This window comes from Convolutriloba macropyga, chromosome 9 (assembly GCF_964194025.1).
Source record: "Convolutriloba macropyga chromosome 9, txConMacr16.3, whole genome shotgun sequence".
In the NCBI taxonomy this organism is placed as follows: Eukaryota; Metazoa; Xenacoelomorpha; order Acoela; family Convolutidae; genus Convolutriloba; species Convolutriloba macropyga.
In genome coordinates this window covers 6,242,351-6,267,309 of record NC_134476.1, presented here as the reverse complement: position 1 = coordinate 6,267,309, position 24,959 = coordinate 6,242,351, and the positions used below count along the sequence as shown (strand labels likewise).

General features: G+C 33.3%; 1 protein-coding gene across 1 annotated transcript; it reads right to left on the bottom strand.

Annotated features, from left to right (window-relative positions):
• Positions 1-9,052: 9,052 nt before the first annotated feature.
• Positions 9,053-17,401, bottom strand: LOC142345993 (uncharacterized). Its single transcript, XM_075398462.1, has 4 exons — positions 17,140-17,401; positions 13,238-13,553; positions 11,984-12,541; positions 9,053-9,704 (listed from the first exon to the last, which is right to left on the bottom strand). The coding sequence occupies exons 1-3, from the start codon at positions 17,331-17,333 to the stop codon at positions 12,068-12,070; spliced, it is 984 nt and encodes a 327-aa protein (XP_075254577.1). The 5' UTR covers positions 17,334-17,401; the 3' UTR covers positions 9,053-9,704; positions 11,984-12,067.
• Positions 17,402-24,959: the final 7,558 nt, after the last annotated feature.

Genomic DNA, 24,959 nt, shown 5'->3' with positions numbered 1-24,959 from the left:
AAAACAAATCATCTCAACGCACACACGCTATGAAGATGAAGATAACAACCAATTTTATTACGGTTTTATTAACGAAAACACACATTTAAATATGAAAATGGACTTATATATGAGTAACATCTACTCTAGAATTAGTTTACAAGCAATAGAATTTTATTCACAAATTTGCGAACAAAATAGAAATCTACGACAGTTAACATTAACACAAGTACAGAAGAACACACCACTTCTAGGATACATCCTTACAGGAGACAGATCGATATTTGTAAAACAAGAAGGAGTAAACGTTATGAAAATGTACAAATTTGCAAAGAAATCATCACCACTTTATGTACCACAAACACGTGAATGTTATGATAAAATACCAATTCTATACAAAAACAGAGTAAAATACGTACACCAACTAACACGCCAAACATACCTTTGGGCGAAAAAGGAACCATGTTCACACAGTAATTTTGACCAACTCATATCTATAGATACGGAAGGAGCATCTCGATACAGATTAACACCGTATCCAGTTAAACTTGAAACAATATTAAACACAATATTGCCGGAAGAAATAGTATTAGACAATATGTTTAGTAAAGCAAGTCTAATAGAAAGCGGAATCTACAGTAAAGAACAATTAGTACAAGAACGAAAAAGAGATTTATTACATGAATACATGAGAGACCGTGAAAAACCATTACAAGACGCACAGTCAGCAAATGCACTAAAACTCTTAGAGCTCGAACAATTAGGTTTATTACAAACATATAAAAATTACGAACAATCACTAAAATGGCTACGAGATTTGAATATCAATGGATATAATTTTCAGATTGATCAACCAAGCGTAAACTGGAAAGAATTTTTTGGCGGCGCATGGCTAAAAGACCAAATCCTAACCATCTTTGGTTGGCCATGGTATATATTAGAGAAAATGGCTATTATTTATGCTATGATTAGCATGATACTATTTATAACATATCTTATTATTAAATTCTATAACGCTTTTGCTATTCACAAAGCAATCGGAAAGCAAGCAAGTATAACAAAAATACTACTAACCGGAATATTTGAAATATTTTCACAAACACTTACACAATTAGTAGCACAAATACAAGAAGAAAATCTACATGACGAAAGTGACGATAACAATTCCCATTATGGAAATTTAAACAACAAAACGAGAAAAAGTAAACCTAACTTTCGTAGACATTCAACAGAAGTAACAACGTCAAATCATAACAACAATGCGCCACCAACAGAAATTTACGTTGATACCAATTATAAACATTACAACACAACAATCCGTAGAACGGAAAACGGACTACAATTACGAACTTTAGAATCAACAAAAAAGATACAGAAACCACCATTACCAGAAAGGAAATATAAACCAGAACCATTTAAATTAGATCCATTAGAAACAATAAAAGAGAATAAACTACAAACAATATTACCACAACTAATTACACCACCCCCGGCATATCAATGCATCGGAAACAGTTTATCAGCACCTATCCCTAGTGCACCAAAAGTTGAACAACATAATAGTTTATTCCACAACCATCCATATGAAACACCAATACCAATTCATCAACCAAAACCATATGAAATCCCAAACCCTTCATTAACAACTAAAGAACAAAGACACTTGATACCTACATCGAAACTACTCGATATACAAAACCCTCCACAAATTGATTTTGAACAACTAAAATTAACGGCTAACAAAATGCATAATCGCAGTCACAGCCTAGACGTACTCCAAAATGATCAGCCACACACAAATGAAGTCACATACTTTGACACTCATTCGGCTGATACATACGAAATTTAAAACAATGTACATTAAAGAACATCTAACAGTACATCCCCCCCCCCCCACTACTATTAACTCATCAAAATAGTATATTCATAAAATTGTATATTCACAACAAAACACAAGAGACCTAAAGTAAAAATAACAATATATTTTTAACATATAACAATGTAACCACTAACGAGTGAGTTTTTAACATATCAAACTACAAACAGTTTCTATAACAGTCAACATAACTTTTATAACCATATGTTATTCAAATAGTAATAATCTATGAGTTTTAGCACAATGACAACAGGCATGGACTACGAATCGCCATACAAATCCGATTCACCATTCAGCTACGAAGTTGAAGAAGGAGAGTTGAGTTCCGGATCAGGAAGATCGAGTCCTGGCACAGTAAGAGATAACGCATCGGACTGTGGAACTCAAACAGACGATCAAATGGAGAATATTTCTGAAACAGTCACTACAATGAGAGTACATTTGGACAAAACTCCAAAGATTACTCAAACTCCACAAGAAATTGCACGTGAAATCAAGAATAAATTTGACAACAGTCGGAACTTGCAATCCTTTAACACTACCAAAAACACTAATGAGTAAGGAACAAGTACAAATATTCATAGCTATGAACATAGCAGATTAGTTAACACTCAAAACCGTTCAACGACAGAGTCATATACATCACCCCCACTCCCAAACTACCCACCCCCAGTGCGACCGCTACCACCATCAGATTATATTACCGAACAACCGAGAACACAAACTTATGCTCAACAACGATTGTTTACAGCTAATAGTAGACCGAACAATTTAAGATTCCCCTACGCGGTAACACCGAGATCAACTAATAGTAAATCATTTTTCCACCAATCAACAAATGAGCAGACACCAACAACAACAGTTATGGAAACAATTTGGTTTCAGGACAAAGATCCTAGAACATTAAATAGCCCATACAAAAGTAATTACAACCCATTATTATCATACAGAAATTGGGCAAATATGCCATTCGATTCACGCAAATATAAATTTTTTATGGCACCTCTTCATAACCTTAAAGATCGTGTGTCAGAGTTTTTCCCACCTCTGCCACCAGAAAACACAAATACAGTCAAGCGTAGTACGAAAAACATGGGGAGAGACTCCACCAGACTATGTACCCAATACTCAAACAGTTTTATAGCCTAACTGAGAGATTTTTATATGATTATGACTACGAGTTTAAAATTCCAATCACATGTCATTTCGATCTACTTATAGCTAAAGCATCCCAAGACTTATCTGCATACAGTATTTAGGATCATCAGATATTTCAACTTAGTTTCAATTTTTTGCACCCTACACCGAAAGATGTACAGAACAATAACTACAGAATACATGAAACTAAGCTAATCCACAACCTTATATATTATACATTTCTACGTGACAAAAGCAATAATACATCAAGAAGTTACATACACATAAATGATCAACTCACATCACCTTATTTCCTAAATTACGGATATCGTTTAAAATGGGAATATACATTGGGCACACTTAGAAACTTTGACCCAATCAAGAACTACTATATTTTCCAACCGAAAGATACACCGGAGGGACCTCTTATGGTACCGCTCGAAGCTTTAGAACCTTGCGAGGAATATCACGTCTATCACCTCGAAGGAAGCGTAACAAACCGCGCTTTCACAAATAGAATAAACTTCAATAATGAACGGACTAAAACAGAACTTGAGCACGAACTATGCAACACAGTGAAAGCATCCATTACAGACATCCCATTAAAAGATCTAACGAACTTACTTGCATACTTCCTATCGAAAGACGACAACTTTGTAAAGGAATACCGCCATTATAAAGAACGGACAAATTATCCGAAACAGACGGAGAAATTATAACAATGTTATCATAGTAACAAGTAACAATTCTCACTAGTAACAACTCTCGATAACTTCGACAAGTAACAATAAATAACCATGAAATTAATCACTGCATATATGATTATTTATGTTTTCTGATACCCGAAATTCACCCTTTCCTAACAAATGTATTTGTATCAGTCCAATACTTTGTATTCAACTACTTTGTAAACACTTATATTTATATTTTTATCTCGATAAACATACTCAAAACTAGCAATCTATAGGTGTACTTTATATTTACACAACTATTAATTTCAAAAATAATTGTACCAATTGTTATATATCTTCTCTGTTCAATAAACTCTAAAAATAAAAAAAATAGTTTTTTTTACTTTTTCTATAAACCCTAACCTAATTTCTAGAATGTATATGTATATATGCAAAAATTTTTCCATAGTTAGTTATATGCAATTTTGTAAACAAATAACAACTTGAAATAAAACACAGAACTGACGGGAATTAGAACACTTGCAATGTAAACAAAGTGTAAACGAACAAACAGTGAGTCATATAACAGACATATTAACTCTATGTATAGCATGTACTTTCAGACCATGAGTCATTGACATGACATTTCAACAAAACTCATCATAGATTCTTACAGAACCGATTTGTTTACACAACATACAAACTATAATATCAGTTTGAAATCATAATGACATAGCAAAGTGTTATATACTTTTCCAAACAACCTGTAAAAATATATCAACTTATAACATGGATCAAAACATAAAATATTTGAACTTCGAAATTTTCACATGTAAAAACATATGAATAAACCGATGACCAAATGTATGTAAAACATACTTTCATTTATCAAAGAGCAAAACACATGGACACATTACATTAATTCTTTTAAGCTATAGTAACAACTAACAGCTTCATCTTTACCTAGTAACAACTAACATTGTACCACTCCAAATACTTAAAGAGTCTTTGGATTAATTGGAATATTCGATATCAGCGCGCAGACAGAGACTTTAACTTAATTTCTGAAATTTAAGAAATAGAAGTTGATTGAATAAGGCATTTGGACATTTTTGGACATATCCCTTACAAACCCTTAAGCGAGATCTAAAAACCCTTTACAAAATACATGACACACAAATTGTAGAAGTATGACAATCCAATTCGTAAAAACTGATTGCATCAGAATAACTTCTGGTTTCGCGAAGAAATCAAACTATTAATACATGTTCATCTTCAATATTCAAATTTGAAATAATCCAACATGTCTACACATTCACATGTCACTAAAACATTTCTAGAACATGTCAAACACCTTGTGTTGACCTAGCAAGAACTACCCTCAATTGATCCATCGAATTCCATAAAAACACATAACAAAAAGATACTTAACATAGATCATATAAATTTCTATTTTCTTTCCAACCGGAAGGGATACTAGGTATAACAGAACATTAAAACCTAACAAAAGGTTACAAAAGAGAAAAATTTTTTTAACATCTAACCCCTAACAACAAACCAATTCAGGTAAGTCAGGTAAGTCAAGTCACTGGACATCAGGATCGCCTCCAAGCATCAACACCGGACCTACCCGAAAGGATTTTCACCCACTGGACGTGGTAATGGAATAGACACTTTTGTGGTTGTTGATGTTCAATCCTTGCTCTTTGGGCTACCTATGTCTGGGAACCGACTTACAGACGAACCGATCTCATGCAACACATTTCAAAAAGGAAGAAAATCCTTCAGAGAGAATAAAGAGAAATTGACTTATTAGATTGTACAAGAGACTTTCAAAAAACTCGAAACCCCGGAAAGATGGAGTCAAATATGACTTCCAGAAAAAGACTATTTGAAAGACTTTATTATTTAAATAAATGAAGACTGAAAATACTCTTCCCTGATTGGATAAAAAGGGAATAATATCTTTTCCTTTCTTTCCTTTAGATGTTTACCCATTTACCCCTCTTCTCAGAAGAGAAAGTTATTTAGTCAGTACCAGTTCACCACCTGATATAATAATAAAGTATATTTCTTTCTCTCTACTCCGCTCTTGTTTTGTATTGAGATATACGTTAGACTTTAGCATTGGGGCCCGTGCACTGTCTACTGAAGCTCAGATAGAAGAGTAACAGACTAGAGATATAGAACTTTAGTTAGTCAGGTAAGCCTTAAGAGTATACCTAATTCTTGAGACAACCATAAGACAGTTCCAGAAGTATCCTAATAAAGGTAAGCTCAGAACACGTCTTAGAATATATCGATCGGCCAAAATTGACTGAACAAAAAAAAACCCATTTGAGTATATAGATCCTCCCCCCACAAGTGAAGTCGGAACAATAAACTCAAATTAACGTTGTAGCTTTAGAAGTGCCTCAGTCGAGTTCGAACGGTTATCATGTAAAACTTTGTCCGATTTGTCCGGGGTCGGAACAATTAAAGAAAAACTGGCAAAAAAGAATCTTTATTACTATAATAGATAGTAGAAAGCATATAGTTTAAATTAATTGTAAGACCGTGTCTTCTGTTTTAGGTTAGAAAAATTAAATTTCGGAAACAATTAAGGAAATTTTGTGAAGAGCACTATAACAGTTGAGTGAAAAAAAACATCAGCAACATAAAACAAAAACTAAAACTGAAGTTCTGATAAAAATTTTGGATATTTTGTGAAAAATGTCCATTTTTCACAACAAATGGAGCAGCTCATCACAAAACACAAATACCGAAATGGTCTATCAAAGTTGCTACACTCAATGGTTTTCTAATGATATCGTTCATCATATTTTTCTAGGTCAATTAATTCAATGGGCGCTAATAAAGTAAACAAAAAAACAATGATAATGTAGTTGCTCTTTGTCGCTGACAACAAAACTATTTAAGCAAAAACTATGCCCATCCTGTTGAAACAAAATGCAAAAAATTTAGATCAAAATCCAAAAGTGAGGCAAAAAAACAAAATATCTAATTTTAAATTCAAAAAAAGTTGTAATAATTATGCAGCAAATTGGTATGTTTTCTTGATATCCTAAATTTCTAGCTTATCTAAAATTTAATGTGTGTGATCCTAGCTAAGAATAAGAGGGATAGCAAATTTGATACTTGAAAAACTGCCACGATATCTCAAAACGGTAGAACCTTAAAAACTATAACAACCTATTGATTTCATTGTTCCCACAATGAAACGAGCAATCATACAAGGAAATTAGAAGGAACATGCATAAATTAACTCCTTCAAAAAAAGTAAAAAAAGCAAAATTTTTTTTGAAAAATGTCAGTTTCTAATGAAACTTGCAGAGTTATTTTTCGGTGTCAAAGATAGAGAAAAAGGGCATACTAATTGGCTAAAAAACATACCACTTGGCTACAAATTGCTGTGATATCTGGTTACCGGAAAAAGTGATAAAAAAAGAACTTTTGACGACTAAATTTTTACCGAGGTAGTTCCTTAACAGCATTTTTCGATGTTGTTATCAACTGATTTTAACTGGAATTAACTGATATTTTAACCAAGAACAGTTAACTGTAAGACTGTAAGACTTCAATATAAACCATTTGTGCAAACCAAAAAAATTAAAGTTGAAATCGTTACTTTCCATGGTTTTAGCAGTAAAGCACTGCACCTTTTATTGATAACACGCTAAACCTCTAACACTTAACTTCCTTTGCACTGTTCACTTTACAATTTGCGCTAACCTTAGTAAAAAATAAATTGGACTTTTTAGGTATAATTAGTTTTTTTTTCACAGTTTTTCTGAAGACGCAATCAATACTCTAATTTTGTTCTTGTCATTCGAGCTACAAAAATTTTGAATGATGCTCTTAGTTTTTCCGTCCACCTTTGTGATTTTAATTCAAGATGTTAAAACAAGTAGAATACGCATAAAAAAACGAAAACAAAACATTTTATCATTGTCCTTTTTATGCTAATAAGACAAGCAACTTTTAATATGTTGGACCGGAAATTAACACTTAAAAGGTATTAACACTTAAAAGGACCGTATAAAAGGTTAGTTCGGTTCAAATCGCTGCTTAAATTTTGATAAATTTTGACTAGTGAAATACAAGCACGGGAAATGCTTTGATTTGTTGTTTCAGAGGAAAATGCTAGACGGTCTTGCGCTTTTCAGCCCTTCCTTTGTTAAAGAAAAAAATAGTTTTGAAGCAGTATAATTGTTTTAACACAATATTTGGACAGCAAATATTCATTAATTTAACTTGTGCCATTAATTTATATTTAACTTGTGTCATTAACTTATGTCATTAATATATTCATTAATTTAACTTGTGTCATTAATTTAACTTCCTCTGTTAAAGAAAAAAAAAGAGTTTTGAAGCAGTATAATAGTTTTAACACAATATTTGGACAGCAAATATTCATTAATTTAACTTGCGTCATTAATTTATATTTAAATTGTGTCATTAACTTGTGTCATTAATATATTCATTAATTTAACTTGTGTCATTAATTTAAATTCTTTGTTAAAGAAAAAAAAAGAGCTTTGAAGCAGTATAATAGTTTTAACACAATACTTGGGCAGCAAATATTCATTAATTTAACTTGTGATACATTCTAATACATTTTGACACAGTGGAATTTTTGAAAGTGTGTCAATACTATCCTCTATTCGATCTGACTTTGAATTTTATTCCAATTTTTTTCCTGAATTTTCAAACTGAAATATCAAAAAGAAAATGTTTCATTGCACGGTATTATATGCCCTCTTACAAATTGTGTGTCATTATATAGCAAGTTACCATGTAAAAAACAAGACGTGCACCTGGAGGGAACAAAAGTTACATGCCCACCAAGCTGGAGGAGGGGGGGCAAACAGAAAAGATAGAACAGATCCCAAAATTGGGGTCTTCCGGATTTTGATTTCTTGGTGTACCTCATAAAGTAGCTCGTTTCTGGCTCTTTATCAGCTTATTCAACTAACTCCGTGTGTAAACGGTGAGTGATATCAATTATGAATTACTTTATCGTCGACCCCGATTTATAAATAAAGAAAACTTCATTGTATCTACAAATGCATCACAAACCAATAAAATGCTCTATAAGGTGTCCGGAATATTAGCCGACGTGAAAATTAGCCGAAAAAGTCAAAAGAAGGACCATTAGAAGAACTAATTGCATGAGATAATTGCGGTAAGCAAACATAAGTGGGACGCGCAATTATCTAACTCACTTACACATGAAAATAATGCATTTGGCCATGCCTCGCGGGCCATGGCCATGCCTCAGCGGCCTATGGGACTTGATATGAATCTATCACAACCGAACAAAATATCACGGCCGTTCTGAAATCTGATTGGTTAAAATCTCCTTTTCGGCTAATATTCCATTCGGCTAATTTTCCTTTCGGCTAATATTCACGGCACCGCTCTATAAATATACAAATATACATAAACTTTTCAGTGGTAAAATTTAACCCATCCCCTAAAAATAACAATTATTAGCTTGCCAATAAACATTCTTCTTACTCAATTGTTTATTGTGTAAGATCTAAATAAGCTTGTTTTCTTAATTGGGTGAATAAAAGTTACCAAAAGTTAATTTTTGGTCCCAAATTGATTTAACTATAAACCTTGTGTCAAAAGTAGCATAATTTTCTATAACCCTAATTAAGTATAACTTAATTAAGTAATTTAATCAAGTTTCGGAATTTAACTTTGTATGAGATCTTGCACGACAAATAATAGAAAAATCTCTGGGGTTGATAATAATTTTCACATTGAGAACTTCTGTATCAATTATTCATCGAATTTCAGATACTTTTGTACGTCTGGATGTCTTTTGAACTTGTCCATTTGTCCTCTAGTGACCCCAAGGTTGATCTCGAGACCTCCGGCTTCTCTCGTAGGTACAATTGCGCAATTCCTATCCAGAAATGGAAGGTATGTCGCAAACTTCAGCGGAGTTCCCTTTCCCAGGTCAGTTTGGCCGTACCAGTCCCACTGTTTGTTCCAGTTTGAAACGTTGAAGGATGAGGGGATAAAGAGGGCTAAGATTATTGAGATATTTTCAAACCCAAAATTTAGGTTTCACAATATCGCCATCAAACATTTACATAAAAAGAAAATTTCGAGAAAAAACGGGGAACATGGGAAGGCTTTAGTTATTTTTTTTAATTTTTTTTCATATATTGAGTTTGATGAAGAATTAGAAAAATCTTTTGATCCGATGCAACTTAAATGAAAAGAAAGAGTGTTTGTATCAGTTATTAACTAGTTACTTTTTGTCAGTTAATAATTAATGGTTAACTAAAACATTGGTGAGATTCAAATTTCATAAAAAGATCATAATTTCTTGCGTTATAGTTGAACAATTAAAATTGTATTTTGTTTGAGTGGAAGGAGAATAAAATAGTCTGCATTCTCAGTCATCAAACGGATATATATATAATATATATATATATATATATATATATATATATATTATATATGCATTTCACTGATAGAAGATATTTCTATTAAGATATTGCTAACTGAAAGGAGTAAGCCTTTTTAAAAAAAATTTTCGAGGAGTTAACAGATTTTGAAGTTTTCGCTAGAACACAGTTTCTAACCCAGTTTTTTGAATTTGACCCACCTAAGCAAATTTTATTGCTGTTTGGTAAAAACAGTTAAAAAATAAAAATCAATATCTATCTGTCTTTCTAAAAATTGTTTTAATTATTTCCTGCCTCAAAAATTAACTAATTTAATTATTTTAAATTATCGTTTTCAAGGTTCAAGTAGCTTCTTGATTAATTTAACGATCTCAAATTTAGAACTGAAAGCTGATCGGAGCTTCGCCATCCCACTGCACGTAATTTTATTCTCTGTTAGGTCATTTTTTTTTAAAAAAAGTGATTACCCGAAAAAAGATTACTAATAAAAACGACACCTCATCTATCAGGTTATTGTTTGATGCTTTATTTAGCCGAAACAGCAGAGCGTAGCTGTAAGCAACACAAAAAATAACTAAAAAGTTAAAAGTTTCATAAATCTACCATCTAATAAAAGAATTTTTTGTTTAACTCAAATGATTAAAATTCAGTTTAAAAAAATACATATGTTCTCTTAGGAAACGAACCGAAGAATTTTTTGTCTAAAAATGAGACATTACTGTGTCGAGGATTGCGAAGAGTTGCATGTTGATATCTCGATTGTTATGAGCTCCCCTGCGTTTCCCGCATAGGAAAACATTTTGAAAGCATAAAAAAGATGAAAACAGTGCCGTACAGGACTTACGAAATGCCTTTTGACGAATTTGCTCAAACCATAATGAAAAGGATTGACCAGAAAATACTGAAATTTTCCAACTCAAAAAGTCAATTTTAAGAAAATTTTAGGCTTTCTGACAGTTTTCGGGCAGTCTTTTTACGCATGACACTTCTTACGTACGACCTTGTTGCGACTTAAGTACGGCAGCTTATTTTTCATGCTATATAATATTGTTATTTGGAATCTTTTGTACTGCCGTATAACGTCTCCTGGAAAACTTAACAAGATCTTTCATCTAAGGCTTTCATCTAAGACTTATTCGTTGTCGTTCTATGGCCCTCTAAATTTTCCAATTCGGTCAACCTGGGCATGTTTTTTGTGACTGAAGAATTTATTTAAAAAAACTGAGTCTCGCGTATGTAATTCAGAAAAGAACTTTTTGAACATTATCGGTTTTTTGTTCGTCTTTCTCAGTTTGATTTGAAAACATTTATTATGTCTCAATATGATAAACTGACTGACTAGAGGTGTTTATGGATTTTTTTCAAACACTTATATGCGTGTGGTATGTGTTTGTTTGTGCATTTGAGTATGGTGGGTGTGTGTGTGTGTGTGTGTGTGTGGTGTGTGGTGTGTGTGTGTGTGTGTGTGTGTGTGTGGGTGTGGTGTGTGTGTGTGTGTGTGTGTTTGTGTGTGTGTGGTGTGTGTGTGTGTGTGTGTGTGTGTGTGTGTGTGTGTGTGTGCGTGTGTGTGTGTGTGTGTGTGTGTGTGTGTGTGTGTGTGGGTGTGGTGTGTGTGTGTGTGTGTTTGTGTGTGTGTGGTGTGTGTGTGTGTGTGTGTGTGTGTGTGTGTGTGTGTGTGTGTGCGTGTGTGTGTGTATGTGTGCGTCTGTGTGTGTGTTTGTGTGTGTGTGTGCATGTGTGTGTGTGTGTTTTTATGTAGATTACGCTTAGAAAAAAATATTTAGTTTGCCTTAAAAAGCCAATTTTGTTTTCCATCATCTTGTGTTCTTGGAATCATACAAACAAGATTATTTGATGTTCTGCGTTGATTAAAAATGAAAAATATCTCAAACAGAAGAATTGATAGTAATTATGGGGCGCCAGATAGTCCCACACAAGACTGGACAAACTCTTCATTGTAATTCAGATTATTTTTCCTAACTTGAGCCGCAATATCGAACAAACTGATACTTGCAATGCTCTCCTTCGTGAAAATAATTAGTTAGCACACCCAACATGTTCCCGAAATGATACCCGGGAACCGGCGGAACCCTTCGAGGTCTAAGATTCAAAGCCACGGTTAAGGGGTATCCGATATCGGGTTTTGGTTCGTCTTTGGGTCTCGTTTCGACAAAGGCTTTGTGCATTAAAGCTACCAAGCAGTCGTTAGTCGATGGCAACGCTCCTAATTTCTTCATTTCGTCAATTGCACTTTGGGATCCAGTTTCGTAGACGTCGTTTTTGAGTTTGTTCAATGTCGCCTCGTCAATGACAGCATTGGTGAGTTCGGATGGGTTTTCGGGGGGTAGATCAATAGCCGGAAATTGTTCAAATGTCAGAAACTCAGGGTGGTTGAATTTGGGTGGATTGCCCGATGGGACGAAATAGTCACACCTTTTCTGCTGTATAACCTGAAAGAAAAAAAACCTTAATGAATGCCAATTTTAAAATTATTGTATAAGATTGCGCCAAAAACCCGGGTTCGAGTGTTAATCTTGTAAGATCTTGCAATAATCTTGCAAGAATCTTTCAAAAATTATGCATAATCTTGCAAGATCTTGCAATAATCTTGCAAGAATCTTCAAAATTATGCATAATCTTGCAAGATCTGCCTCGGACAGGGAATTATAGCCCCTGTCAGGATTTGGATGCTAACTTTTTATCGCATACCTCATCCGATCTATAACTGAAATGCGATCATTCACCTGAAATTAGCATTCCAATTGAATGACCTGATAATATGATAATTATGATCAGTGTTAATTAAATTATGCTTCTTTAAAGATAAATAAAACCTCATTTCAACTTAATTTAGCTGTTAAAATATCTCAATTTTCGTCTGAAGTCAACTTATCCAACGTATATTGTACAATTTTGCAAAAATGTAATAAAATTTGAGCGAGGTTGGAACCTATAAACTTTGTTTAGAATTTCAGAAACTGTTTTGGGCAATAAATTGGCAAAAATATTGTCAAAAATTTTCTATGTCAAATTTATTTTTAAAAGACAACTATGGTTTTATCATCTGACAAAATTGATTTAACTTACTTTTGAAAGTTTATAATTTTTAAAAGTTTATAAATCAAATATCAAAACCAAAAACTAACCGTTTCAAAGTAAAATGATCCATTTTTCACTTGAGAACAAAAATCGGCAACAAGCATGAAATCAGCGTTGATATCACCCAACACATGGTTCGTATCAAACTGAAGAACCATTCCAGAATTCCCAGCCAGAGGCTGGACCGTCACTACGAATGGGACATGCATGAAGTTTCGATTGTCCCGAATGAAATTTTGCCAGCAGAAGGTGTAGTTGAACTTTTTTAGTTTGATCTCGTCTAAGGAGAGCGTTGAAGGTTCCATGAAGTTTATGACAGCTCCTTCGTTTGTCAATTTGATTGATTTCTGATCAACCGCAAATCTAAACGGAAAAAGAATTCCAACCATTTAAGACTCGTTTTTCGCTTCGACTTCCCAGGTTGAGGTCCCAGGCGGAATCACGTATGTCCAGACCAAAGATGAGCGATCCCAAATTCATTCATAAGACAACCCACAGTCTCTTCATACTTATATTGGTTGACCAAAGTTTTCTGATTTCCAATATTTGTCCACCATTGTTTGATTTCAAAAAGACTGGCAAGCGTTTCTTGATCTTTTCCCTTGATTTTTTCCATTGATCTGGTTGAAAGGCAAAAATGATTACTTCTTAGTTTCCCGATAAGCAGAATTAAGCCTTATTGCAATGCAAAAAAGCAAGGCAACTTACAGAGATAATTCGATCGGTGAATTCTAGGCGTTTCAAATTGTCCAATTTACCCAATCACTAGTTTTGTTGATCAACTGAAACAAGGTTAGAAAGTTTTTAGTTGTTCTTCTGCTAGCTCGTAACCGTTTTCACAACTTTGCAACTTTTGGAACCATTGCAATACAAAAAAAAAGGATTTTAAAAATTTTTTTTGCCATTTTGTGAAAACGTGTCTTGCAGACTGCTCTCAGAACACAGGGAGAAAACTATAAAATGTTAGAAGCACAAATACAAGTCTGATAATGGTGATTGATGTTTTTTCAATAACAGAGTCTCTGTCCTTTCCTACCCAAACATTGCACGTGCGCATGTGTGTTCATTGCGTGACCGATGTCCAAAAAATTTAGTACACATACTCGATTTTGTCGGGCAATTTCATGACTATGTTTTAAGATTAAAGTTCTAAGTGGGTATGGAAACAAGTTACACTAGGTTAATTTATTTCAAATTTGCTTCAAAATTGGATATGTGCTTTCTTATTTCCGAAGGCGTATTCTTGGGGCTATCGTGAAAACTTGGGACAACCTTTTCTCTCTATTTTCTACGCTATAAATCATTAGTTTCCACATTATGAGTAACTCTCTCATAACAAAGAGTGGCAATTGGACCAAAATGAAAGTAAGCCCAATTCATGATTAGTTTCTGAAATTTCTCCCTCGATTTTAATTCCGGATTAAGAGAACAATTAGAAATTTTGCAATTCCGCATGTCATTGTTCAGAAGACCAATTATGTTTTGAATTGGTTCAAAGGTAATTAAAAAGAAAACTTGCGCAATAATGTTTTAGGCCATTGCATTTTCAAAGCTCTGGAAATTGTTTTACGATTATCCGTGAACTCTGGTCACAAAACGAAATGTAAGCCTTTTCCAAGAGTAAGTAACTCATTTCCAGGTCTTGCATCTAAATTCCATGACTAAAAATGGTATTTGAATCGTGTAATTTGGGGACAGAGTTTTGTCACAAAACAAGATTCTACAAAACACAATTTTTACTGCAATTTGTCTTTTCGGATATTGGAAACGTAATGTTGCAAGCAAAATGAAACTTTTATTCTGCTGCTCACAAATGCGGAAATTCCGAAGTTCAATTGACCAATTGTAACACATGATTATTACAGACTAGCATCCTTAACAAATTGGGACTGACCAAATGGTTCATTTCGCCTATCGTTTTCCATAAAAATATTTTTAAACAAGTAAAATTGGTTCAAGATATGAAATAACTTCCATTTTTGTCATCAAATTCCATAAAATTCCCAAAATTTGTGATAATTGGTGACAGAATTTTTCAATCAGATTCAGCATTTAACAACAACAATTTTTCACATTTTGCTGTATTCAATTTCACACGTCACTTAAAATAAACAAAAAATGTTCGTATGAGTAACTACTAGTCCCACTTCATGAAATCAATAACATGAGCCGCAACACCGGAACATTCAAACCCCATACTGCGCTGTTATACGAAATACAATATGAAATAAATTTTTGTATATTATTCTTTTGATTAGATAAAATAAACTTGTGTAATGGAACAACTACAAGCAAAAAACAAAAATTTTCTTCGTAATATGTTATAATCTTTATTTAAGTTATAATTGTTTCAAAAATTTCATTTCAAATGTTTCAACAAACCTGCTATAACGACTTTAAAAGGTTTCAGAGCCAATTAAAGAAGACAAATTTGTAAGCTGGCAAAAAAATATTATAGGCTAAAGCATATTGGGCGTTCTTTTGTTAAATTCACAGGAAGTATTGAAGTCAGTGACATATGGCGCAGTGGAATAAGAAATTGTTGACATGCAGAAGGTGAGAGGTTCGAACCCGCATGCGGCAGTTTCTTTTTTTAAGAAATCCGGTGAATGAAAAACCCGCAAAAATTCACCGCATTCAACGCTAAAAGATGCGGGCGCTTTGCGGTGAAAAAAGTTTTTTTTTCACCGCTATTCACCGCTATTCTTACATTATTTTTTGACCTAACCTCGACCCGGGTTATAATAATAAGTGTTTTTTTAATCATTTTTGTCTTTCCGCCTTTGATAGTAATATAGCAAATTGTTTTTTCTTTGTGTAATCAACAATTATGCAATTGACAAGACAGAACAAACCAAAATTTGGAGACAAGCCAGAATGGAACAAATTCAGAGACCAAACTTAACAGCCCGACATTTGCGCGTGAACTTTAACGAACAGACCGAAATTGAGTACTCGATTCTATGTCGCTTACAATCATAACTTGTTTTTTCGGATTGATTAATTGAGCTTAGTTGAGACTGATAGAGTGACTGTTGGCTTTTATAGAGGGGTTTAAATTTTATTGTGACCAAAAATTAGCTCAAACATTTGTTCTGATGGTAGATTTAATTTGGTTGTTACGTTACTCAGTTCAAATACAAATTGCATTGCAGCTTATTTGCAATTATTAAAGCGTTGTTTTGATATGCCGAAACCTTTATTCTCTTTGGAAACTAAAAAAAAACGAATTCGCTCTATTCAAAAGGTGTGATTCCCAATGTCTTGTGAAACCCAACGTTTATTTTTTTTAAATTTTCTAGTTGTAGAATCGAGTGAGATTTATCAAGAAAATCAAGCATTTTTGACAGCGTTCAAGCAGAAGAATTGAGCAGAATGTGATCAAGTTTTTTGCGGGTATAGTGAAGATATACCCCCTTCACTCCGGAAATGAATTGGGATCTATTCTGTTTCGGCCCCTAGTGTTTTTTATGACCCCAGTTATAAATTATGATGTTATATAGCACGTTACTAAGTAAGAAAATAGGTCTTCTAAATTTTACTTGTGCACAAACTAATTCGTTTTTATGCTGTTTTGGTTACGTATATCCTAATAAAAGATGGGACTAGTCATTACAGTCGAAATACACCATTCTAAAAACGTAAATTTATAATTAGATCGTGAAATTTTACCTGGGGAAAAGAAAACAAAGTTCCCACTTTCACATTATTCACATCTGAGAGCCAAAAACAGTCTGAATTAGCATAACTTTGCCAGACTCAGGTCTGGTGGGGAGGGGGTTTGAGTGTTCGGGCCTTTCCCATTATGGAACCCCCCAACCCACCCGCCCACCCCACCCCTGCTCAGTGACAATATAATAGTGTAAACATACCTTAATGGGGTGTGAAAAACTTTGTTTTTTTGGGGGGGGGGGGGGGGCTATAAAGAGAAATACCCGAGATATCTTACCTCCCAGCTGCCTCAGGGTATCTCTCCACGATTTTTCCCATGGCTAACTCCAGCGTTTCCTCCGGAATCAGATAGTCATAGAAAAATGTCTGGTTCACAATCATACGCACGACAACCATATCATCAATAGATAGTTTGCTTTCATCATTTTCAACTGGGCAACTTTTTGTCGCTTTTACAAAAACGGACCTCATTTTAAATTTAAAATTAGCAATGTCTTTTAGTCAGTTGAAACGGATTATGATATGGTTAGTAACCAACTTTAAATCAATAATCGCGAAATGTTGCTAATGACAAAATTTCAAAATGTGGCTAATAAATGGCACTTATATAAAATATGTTGATGCAACAGTCATTTAACATTTGCATTCGTCCCTTAGATTAGCCATTTTATCCTTGGTTCGACATTTCTCCAAGTTTCAATTTTAAAAAATATCCCAAATCGGTAATGCAAAAGATTTTGCACATTTTATCAAATTTTTAGCTTTATTAAACCATCACGACCACAACCAAACAAACCTCAATCCCCCCCCCTCCCCCGCTGACACATGTTTTCACAGATACGGCTGTCATTACTCTTATGTCAGATATTACGCATAACTGTTAAGCGCGTCACAGCAATTGAAAACCATTCTTGTTTCATAAAATTGTTCATTAATATCGCCAAAACCTTGAGTAATCTCACCGTGAATCATTTTTTCATTTTTTACAAAGTCAGATGACAATAAAGAGGTAACAGCCCGGAATCGAGACCCATCAAACACCATCCGTGAAAGACTGACCAAATTCTAAAAGAAACATCTGGAAAAATTAAAACACCCCACCCCCCCCCCCCCCCCCCCCCCCACCCACCAACATACGACATAAACACTATTTTTCGTTATGTATGTGGATTCTAAGGTGCTGTCAGGAAATTTAAAAATGCAAATACTGGAGAGTTTTTCAGGCTGGTATCGTTAATGGTATGATTTTACAATCCAGATTTGACAAGCCAGAAGAGTTTCCAAATTATTTAAAACCTTCTTGTTTTGAATAACCTATGGGTTAATAAACAATATCTCTGAGACAACTGGATGACGGTCTTTCGATGATGGATGCTGAAATAAAAGTTCAGAACTATATGCAATAAAACTGAAAAAAAGCGGCCAAAACGTATATATGCGATCGATGAGACATTTGAACGCAAACAACATCACAACACTGGCCTAGGTACAGACTTATGAATAGACATTGCTCGACCAAAATATACTATGAAAAGTCATACACGACTCATTTCAGCTATGAAAAGACTTTAGCTGGACTTGAAGACATGCATGACTTTAGCTCGACTCCGATTTTTCTCAAAAGACTTTAGCTGGACCCCAAATATTCTCGAAACACATTAGCTTGGCCCAAAATTTCACAAAAAAATTTTAACTCGAACAAAAATTAGGTCGAACCAATGTTCGCATAAAAAGACTTTAGCTAGACTCAAAAAGGTCTTTTCAAGGGTCCAACTAGTCTTTACATAACCAATTACAGTCGAGTTAATGTCTTTTCATGCGTCCACCATTAGCCTTTTCATAATCAATTAAAATCACACGAAGTCTTTTCATGGGTTCTTCAATAGTCTTTTTATAAATGTTTTTTGCCTCGAGAACTTTACGTGCAAATCTTTTGTTCATTATTGCTTATAATGTACTCAACATTTACGCTAGTTCATTTTTTACCATTCTCAAGAACTACAAATCCCTCGAAAACCTGCACTGATTTTTTTTTAAAATGTCAATTCATAGTTTTGGACGAGAAAACAAACTGAATAACGCCACATCTTTGTCATGGCTAATTGGAATAAAACAATTGCACTCCGGCTACCTGGTTTCAATCAACCAAGTAATATTCCAGCTGCCATTCCTGCTTTATCTTAAGAGTTGGAATTATTAAATCTTCTGAAAGTTTTCCAACTGTTTCCTAAGTTGGACTGTTCTGATGCAAAACTGTTTAGTCTTGCTCCAGTGTTGCTTCTTTATGTACAGGAGCGGAAAAATTTACAAACTCCGAAGTCTCAAAAAAGCAGACTTATGAATAGGCTAATGGTGTACCTATGAAAAGATTTTAACTTGATTGTGTTGGTTATGAAAAGAATAATGGTGGACACGTGAAAAGAGCTTGCTTGACTCTAATTGGTTATGAAAAGATGCTAGCTGTACCCGAGAAAAAAGTTTAGCTGGACTTCTGCTGGTTGCTGAATCATCTAATTATAGTCAACATCGCCCCCTCTCCTACTGGACACTTAAAATTGTTTTATTAGTTCAGTTCTAGACCCAGAAATTGAGAATCAATGAGATCAAAACAAAATTATGCTAAGTAATAAAAATAACGCCATGCAGGCAAATAATTCCAACCTTTGAACTATCATTGGTACTTGTCTAATTATTGCTTGAAAGCATTCGACTAAAGATTATTCTAAAATTAATCAAATATCTCGCCAAGACATCTTGCCAAAAGCACGATAAACAATTTTTTTAGTTCAATTTTTCTACAGCTATTTGAAAGTGTAATTCAATGAAAAATAATCAGCCAAATTAAACTAGTGGCAGAGGAACAAATTTTCCATTTTGTTGCAAAAAGCAAATTTGCACGAGATTATAGAGATCAGGAAAGATCAGAAAAGTAAGCGAGTGCAAAAAAGTACGTTATGCTCAAATTTTTTATAGGTCGGTAGTTTTCGCATTTTACAGTGTGGAAAAACTAGCGACAAGTCTCATTGATTCTAATTCTTCGACTCTAATCTAGTTTTTTTTATTTTAGGGGGTTAGTCGCTTAATTTCGCATTGTTATTGTCGATAGAATTCACTGAAAGAATTAACAACGAAGGAACCGCAATTTGGTCAAAGATTTAGTCGCCGATTCCGGCAGTTTTGCCAAAATTCGCCAAGCCAACGAAATGTTAACTAAACAGTCTCCAGGAGTTCTGTGTCCTGAATTTCTCGTTCGCTGACAAAAATCTTTTTTTTTTCATTGGCTAAGGTTGAACACGAAATATAGAATATTCTAACGTCAACCAGGGCAAAACAACAGAATTCGGTTGTTGTAAAAACACAGAATACTCAATGCCCGTTTTTTCATTAAAAAACATTAAAATCTTTGCTCAAATTTATGTTAAACAGACTAGATTAAATATATGCGTACACAAAAATATGTTCAACAGTCGCTACATTTGAAAACGTAATATTTAACATTTTGTCTCTTCCTTGATCAACCAAGAAAAATTTCTTATTCGAAGAAAATCGGAAAAGCAAACTACTCTCTAAAACAGAAGACATCAAAAATCCGATTTCTGGATATCAGATTTCCGAGTCCATTCTGTTCAAGTTTGTAAAACTTCAGATCAAACTCACAGTTTGGTTATAGAACAAGTTGACATTCTCAGGGAACTATTGTCAATTGTTTGCATATCTTGCTGCCAACAATTCTGTTTTGTTACAATTACTTGGTTGCACTCAAATAAGGGAAAATTTAATTGCATTTTAATATCCTGAATAAACCAGAGAGCGAAAAAAGTTTTCAACACAATTACAAACGTCCAGTTCATGATTTTCAGTTATTCGAAAATAACAATTTCAACTTGGCTTTTAAAAAACATTACGCAGAATATTGTCGCCCTCCGTATCAAAAAAGTACCAAATAGTAGCAAACAAATAATCGTGTCCGGACAAAGCAGTCACAGACAAAACAGTCCCAAATTGCCAAAAATTCCCAGACAATTGGGACTGTTTTGTCTGTTCACCCAAATAATATCTAACAGTAACAATAAACTCTTCATTAGAGTATCTGAACAAAGATTCATCTAAGAAATTGGAAACAACAAAAGCATAAAAGCATTCCAACAGAGGAGCGACGAGGATTCTGTTACTCGTATGTCTTCAATCGTCATGGCTCTAAGGTTTCCGACTGCTGAAATCCCAAATTTTTAATATCTAAAGATATCCGATTAAAAAAGATCAAAAGTAAGAAAAGCAAAAATTTGAAAATTTTAGGGAACAAATCGTAAATGTTTTGTAAAAACCTTGTTTAGAAACCTCGAAAGATAACGCTTTGTATTAGGGTGCGCTTGAAATATATGAACTGAAGACTTTAAAATTCGATAACTTTTGCATTCATAAAACATATCAGAATGCCGATGGTTCTGTTGAAGAAAAGATTTCAAAAAATAAGGAAGTAATTTTCCTAAACAATACAAAAAAGTAACAAAAAGCTCAATTATATTAAAATATTCAGAAAAATTAACAAGGTTGATAAAGAAAAAACGACGGCCATCGAAATGACCAGTATTGGCATATAGGGCATTGTTAACGTGCCCCTTTTTTTAATAACTTGAACACCGTCAAACAAGGGAAATCTTGAGTGCGATTTAGAGTCTTGAAAAACAAACCCTAGTTTGGATTACTTTTAAATGACATTATACAGAATATGGATCTCATATGGATCTCATAAGTAATCAATCTAAGCAATTAGAAATAGTCGATGTTTTCTAGCAGGGGAACAATAAGTGTTCGTTCGCTTGTCTGATATCAAAAGTTCTGTCACTGTGGTTTCCACATCCTATAAAAACCTACGTTCGTATGGAGTAGCAAAAAATAAATATAAAAATAAGTGAGAATAGGGAAAAGAAAAAGTAAAAATTCTGAAAATTTTTGGTCTATAAAACTGGTAAAATTCGGTGCAATAAAACAAATTTTTTTTGTTTTGATACTCAATTTAAAAATTTGTCAAAAAATTTTTGAAAAAAAAAATTTTTTTTTCGCTTTCATTAGGCTTTTCAGAGTTTGATGACGATTGCTTTATAGAGGAAATTTTAGTTATGCGCTCCATTTAAGTGTGTGCATTCTTTTTACAGACCCCGGACGCACGTGAGGCAATTTTGCATAAGCATTTACTATGATATGGCTGGTGATTTGTAAAATGGTTGATATAACCTTCGGAGGCGCACAAACGGGAAGGATTTGAAATATCTTTGACAATATTGAGAAATATTGCTCTTGTTGTACAACAAATTGAACTGACTTGGGACAAAGAAAAATGTAGATACCAGTTCAAAAAATTTCAAACACAAAACTTGAGGAAAAAGAAGTACAATCTTATTGAATTAGGGGAAAGAGACGTTCTGCAAAATTGTTTTTTTCTTAATTAGGCATCTGCTGCGGTTTTCATTTTTCCCCATCCCAAAAACAGTCAAATTCCCAAGAATTCAGCAAGGGGCTTTTCTACTTTTTTTGTATGCGAAAAGCCATTTAAAAGGAAGAAAAAAAGAATTTTTTTGCAATTCAACTTTTTTGGCTAGAAGAAATTGCCCATTTTGGAAGACTTCGACCTTTTTTGGCAAGGTTCAAACTATGTTCAAATTATATTGGAGCAAGACTTGTTGTGAAATTTTGTGAGCCTAACAGTAATCTGCAGAAAAAGTTTTGGGATTTAGGATATTGACTAATAAATTAAATTTAAACAGAGGCCAAAAATACAGTAAAAAAACGTCAAGGTGTACTTGAGATTATTTTACGTCAGCCAAAAAGTTGACAAAACTTCACAGGTGGAAACCGCAAAAAAAACTTTTATGACACGCAGATGTTGCTCTTCCATCAATGAAGTTTATATCAGATACCGAAAAATACTCAAAAAATTTTTAAAAGAATTTTGTGAAAACTCATTTGACGGGAAAGAAATGCATAAAAATATAATCAACAATTGAGAGTACAAAATTTTCAGGAAGTCCGGTTATAATTGCAATCCATTTTGAAAGTGGCTCCTTCATAAAGATATGGAAACAGCACTCTAAGTCTAGAAAACTAATTAATAGGTGGCCGGATGAAATCTATGCATTCAACACTTTAACTGCTCTCACAACACTGACTTTTCAAAAGACCGCCACTTGTTTAGTATTCGCTCATACGTCAAATTATAAATAATTTGAATTTTTAAGTAGAATTTTGACCATCGTACCATTCAGCATCAGCCAAAGAACAAATGCTTTAACAGTTAAGAAAAGTGTTTAATTTTCTTTCAAAATTAGTTTTCTTTCGAAATTAGTTTTCTTTCTAAATTAGTTTCTTTCGTTTTACTACGAGCAAATCTGCCAATGATCAAAAAATTTTTCAAATAACTGCTTTTTGGATAACATTTTCTCGAAACCCGAAAGTCCAAAATGCTGGTTTCCAGACCCCTGTAAACAAAAACATGAAGTGAAAGCAAAAATAATCCCAATTTTAGCAAGAATAAACGAAGAAATTTTGACTTTAGAACTTAAGCAATGCAAATGATTTAATTCAATTAATAAAAACTTGGAATTGAGAAAATTGATTTTCAAGTTATGAAACTTAGAAAGTTCAGTTGTTTGCAAAGCTTTGAATTTCATTTTATGCAATAACAATTAATTAACAACTAAAATGCAGCAAAAAAAAACATTTTTACGTATTTTTAAACAAAAAGAATGGTAAAAAAATAAATTGTACAAGAAACAAACCAAAAAGTGAGCACAATTTCTGTCAAAATCTATAGAACTCAGAAATTGTATTTCTTCACAGCTAAAAGAAGAACCAAAATCCAAAAAAAAACACTTTTTAATAAAAATAAAATTAGCGATCAATATTAATCAAACTAAGCTTTCTATTGCTACCACCCATACCTCTCTATGTTAAACAAACCATCCGAGCAAAATTGACTGAACAATAAAACCTGTTGACTAAATAAATTATCCCCCTATTAAGTTGGGTGGGATCAAATAGATTTTTCATTTTTTCATTGACGTTTTTTTTGACACTTAGGATCGAATATGTTGTCTCGTCAATATTTTAGGAGATATAACGCTAATAAAGTATCTAACTTATGTTTCAATTTTATGACTTCTTCGAAATTTTACAAAAATGAAAAAAATATATGTAGTTCTTCATGTATTATGCCACTCACTAATGTAGTTTCCTTTGTTTTCGAATATCCAGATATTGATCTTGAATAAAAATTTTTTGATGCTACAGAAATTGGGTTCCAAATGCAAAGGACCTTTAGGACTTTTACCTAGCCATTACTTATGATTAACAGACTCTTTGATATTTGGTAAAATGCTTAATCATTTGAAAAGGATAGAACAATTTATTTTAGACCAATTTTGATAAGAGAAAAATCAGTTTTTTGAAAAGTTGATCACTCCGTTTAATGTTTGATCAACGATTCTTTGTTGCATGCTGAAGGAATTGGATTAGTTCTCTGATTTAGGTCTTCGTTTTAAAAAAAAACAACTTTTTAATTGGTTAATTAATTGAATTAGCACCTGAAGTATGTAATATGTAAAACATTAAAAATATTAGAAGCGGTCGATCTTCATCTTAAAATAACATTCTAAACGGTTATAACAAAAAGGTTACATGAATTTTCTTAACAGACCTTAAACCTAAATATTTGATTTCAAAACAATTATAATTGGACATATGAACATTATTAATTATAACTATTACATCAAGAAAATCAATGATCTCAATTCAAACAAAAAGTAACAGCACAAAAGATTTCCATTCTACAGAGAAGTCACAGCATTCAAATACATTTTTATTAGATCCTTCAAAAACAATCGAACCTCAAGCTGTTCTAATTTACGAAAAAAATGATTTTTGTTTCATGAATTTCAACCATGTCACTTTAACCAAATGATTTTTTAATTTACTATGTTTATTATGTTACAGAATTAAAACCATTTTCAACTACTCTGTTCAATTATCTAGTTTTCGAAATTAAGATACTTCTTCAATTCCGGATGGTTTTTGAATTTGCCCTCCTGACTTTTGGACAGT

Excerpts from the sequence above, each read along its gene's own strand:
- LOC142345993 (XM_075398462.1), bottom strand. The coding sequence starts at position 17,333 with ATGAGGTCCGTTTTTGTAAAAGCGACAAAAAGTTGCCCAGTTGAAAAT. Across the intron at positions 13,554-17,139 it reads TACCCTGAGGCAGCTGGGAG|ATTTGCGGTTGATCAGAAAT; the intron begins GTAAGATATCTC and ends TTTTCCGTTTAG. Across the intron at positions 12,542-13,237 it reads GATCATTTTACTTTGAAACG|GTTATACAGCAGAAAAGGTG; the intron begins GTTAGTTTTTGG and ends TTTTTCTTTCAG.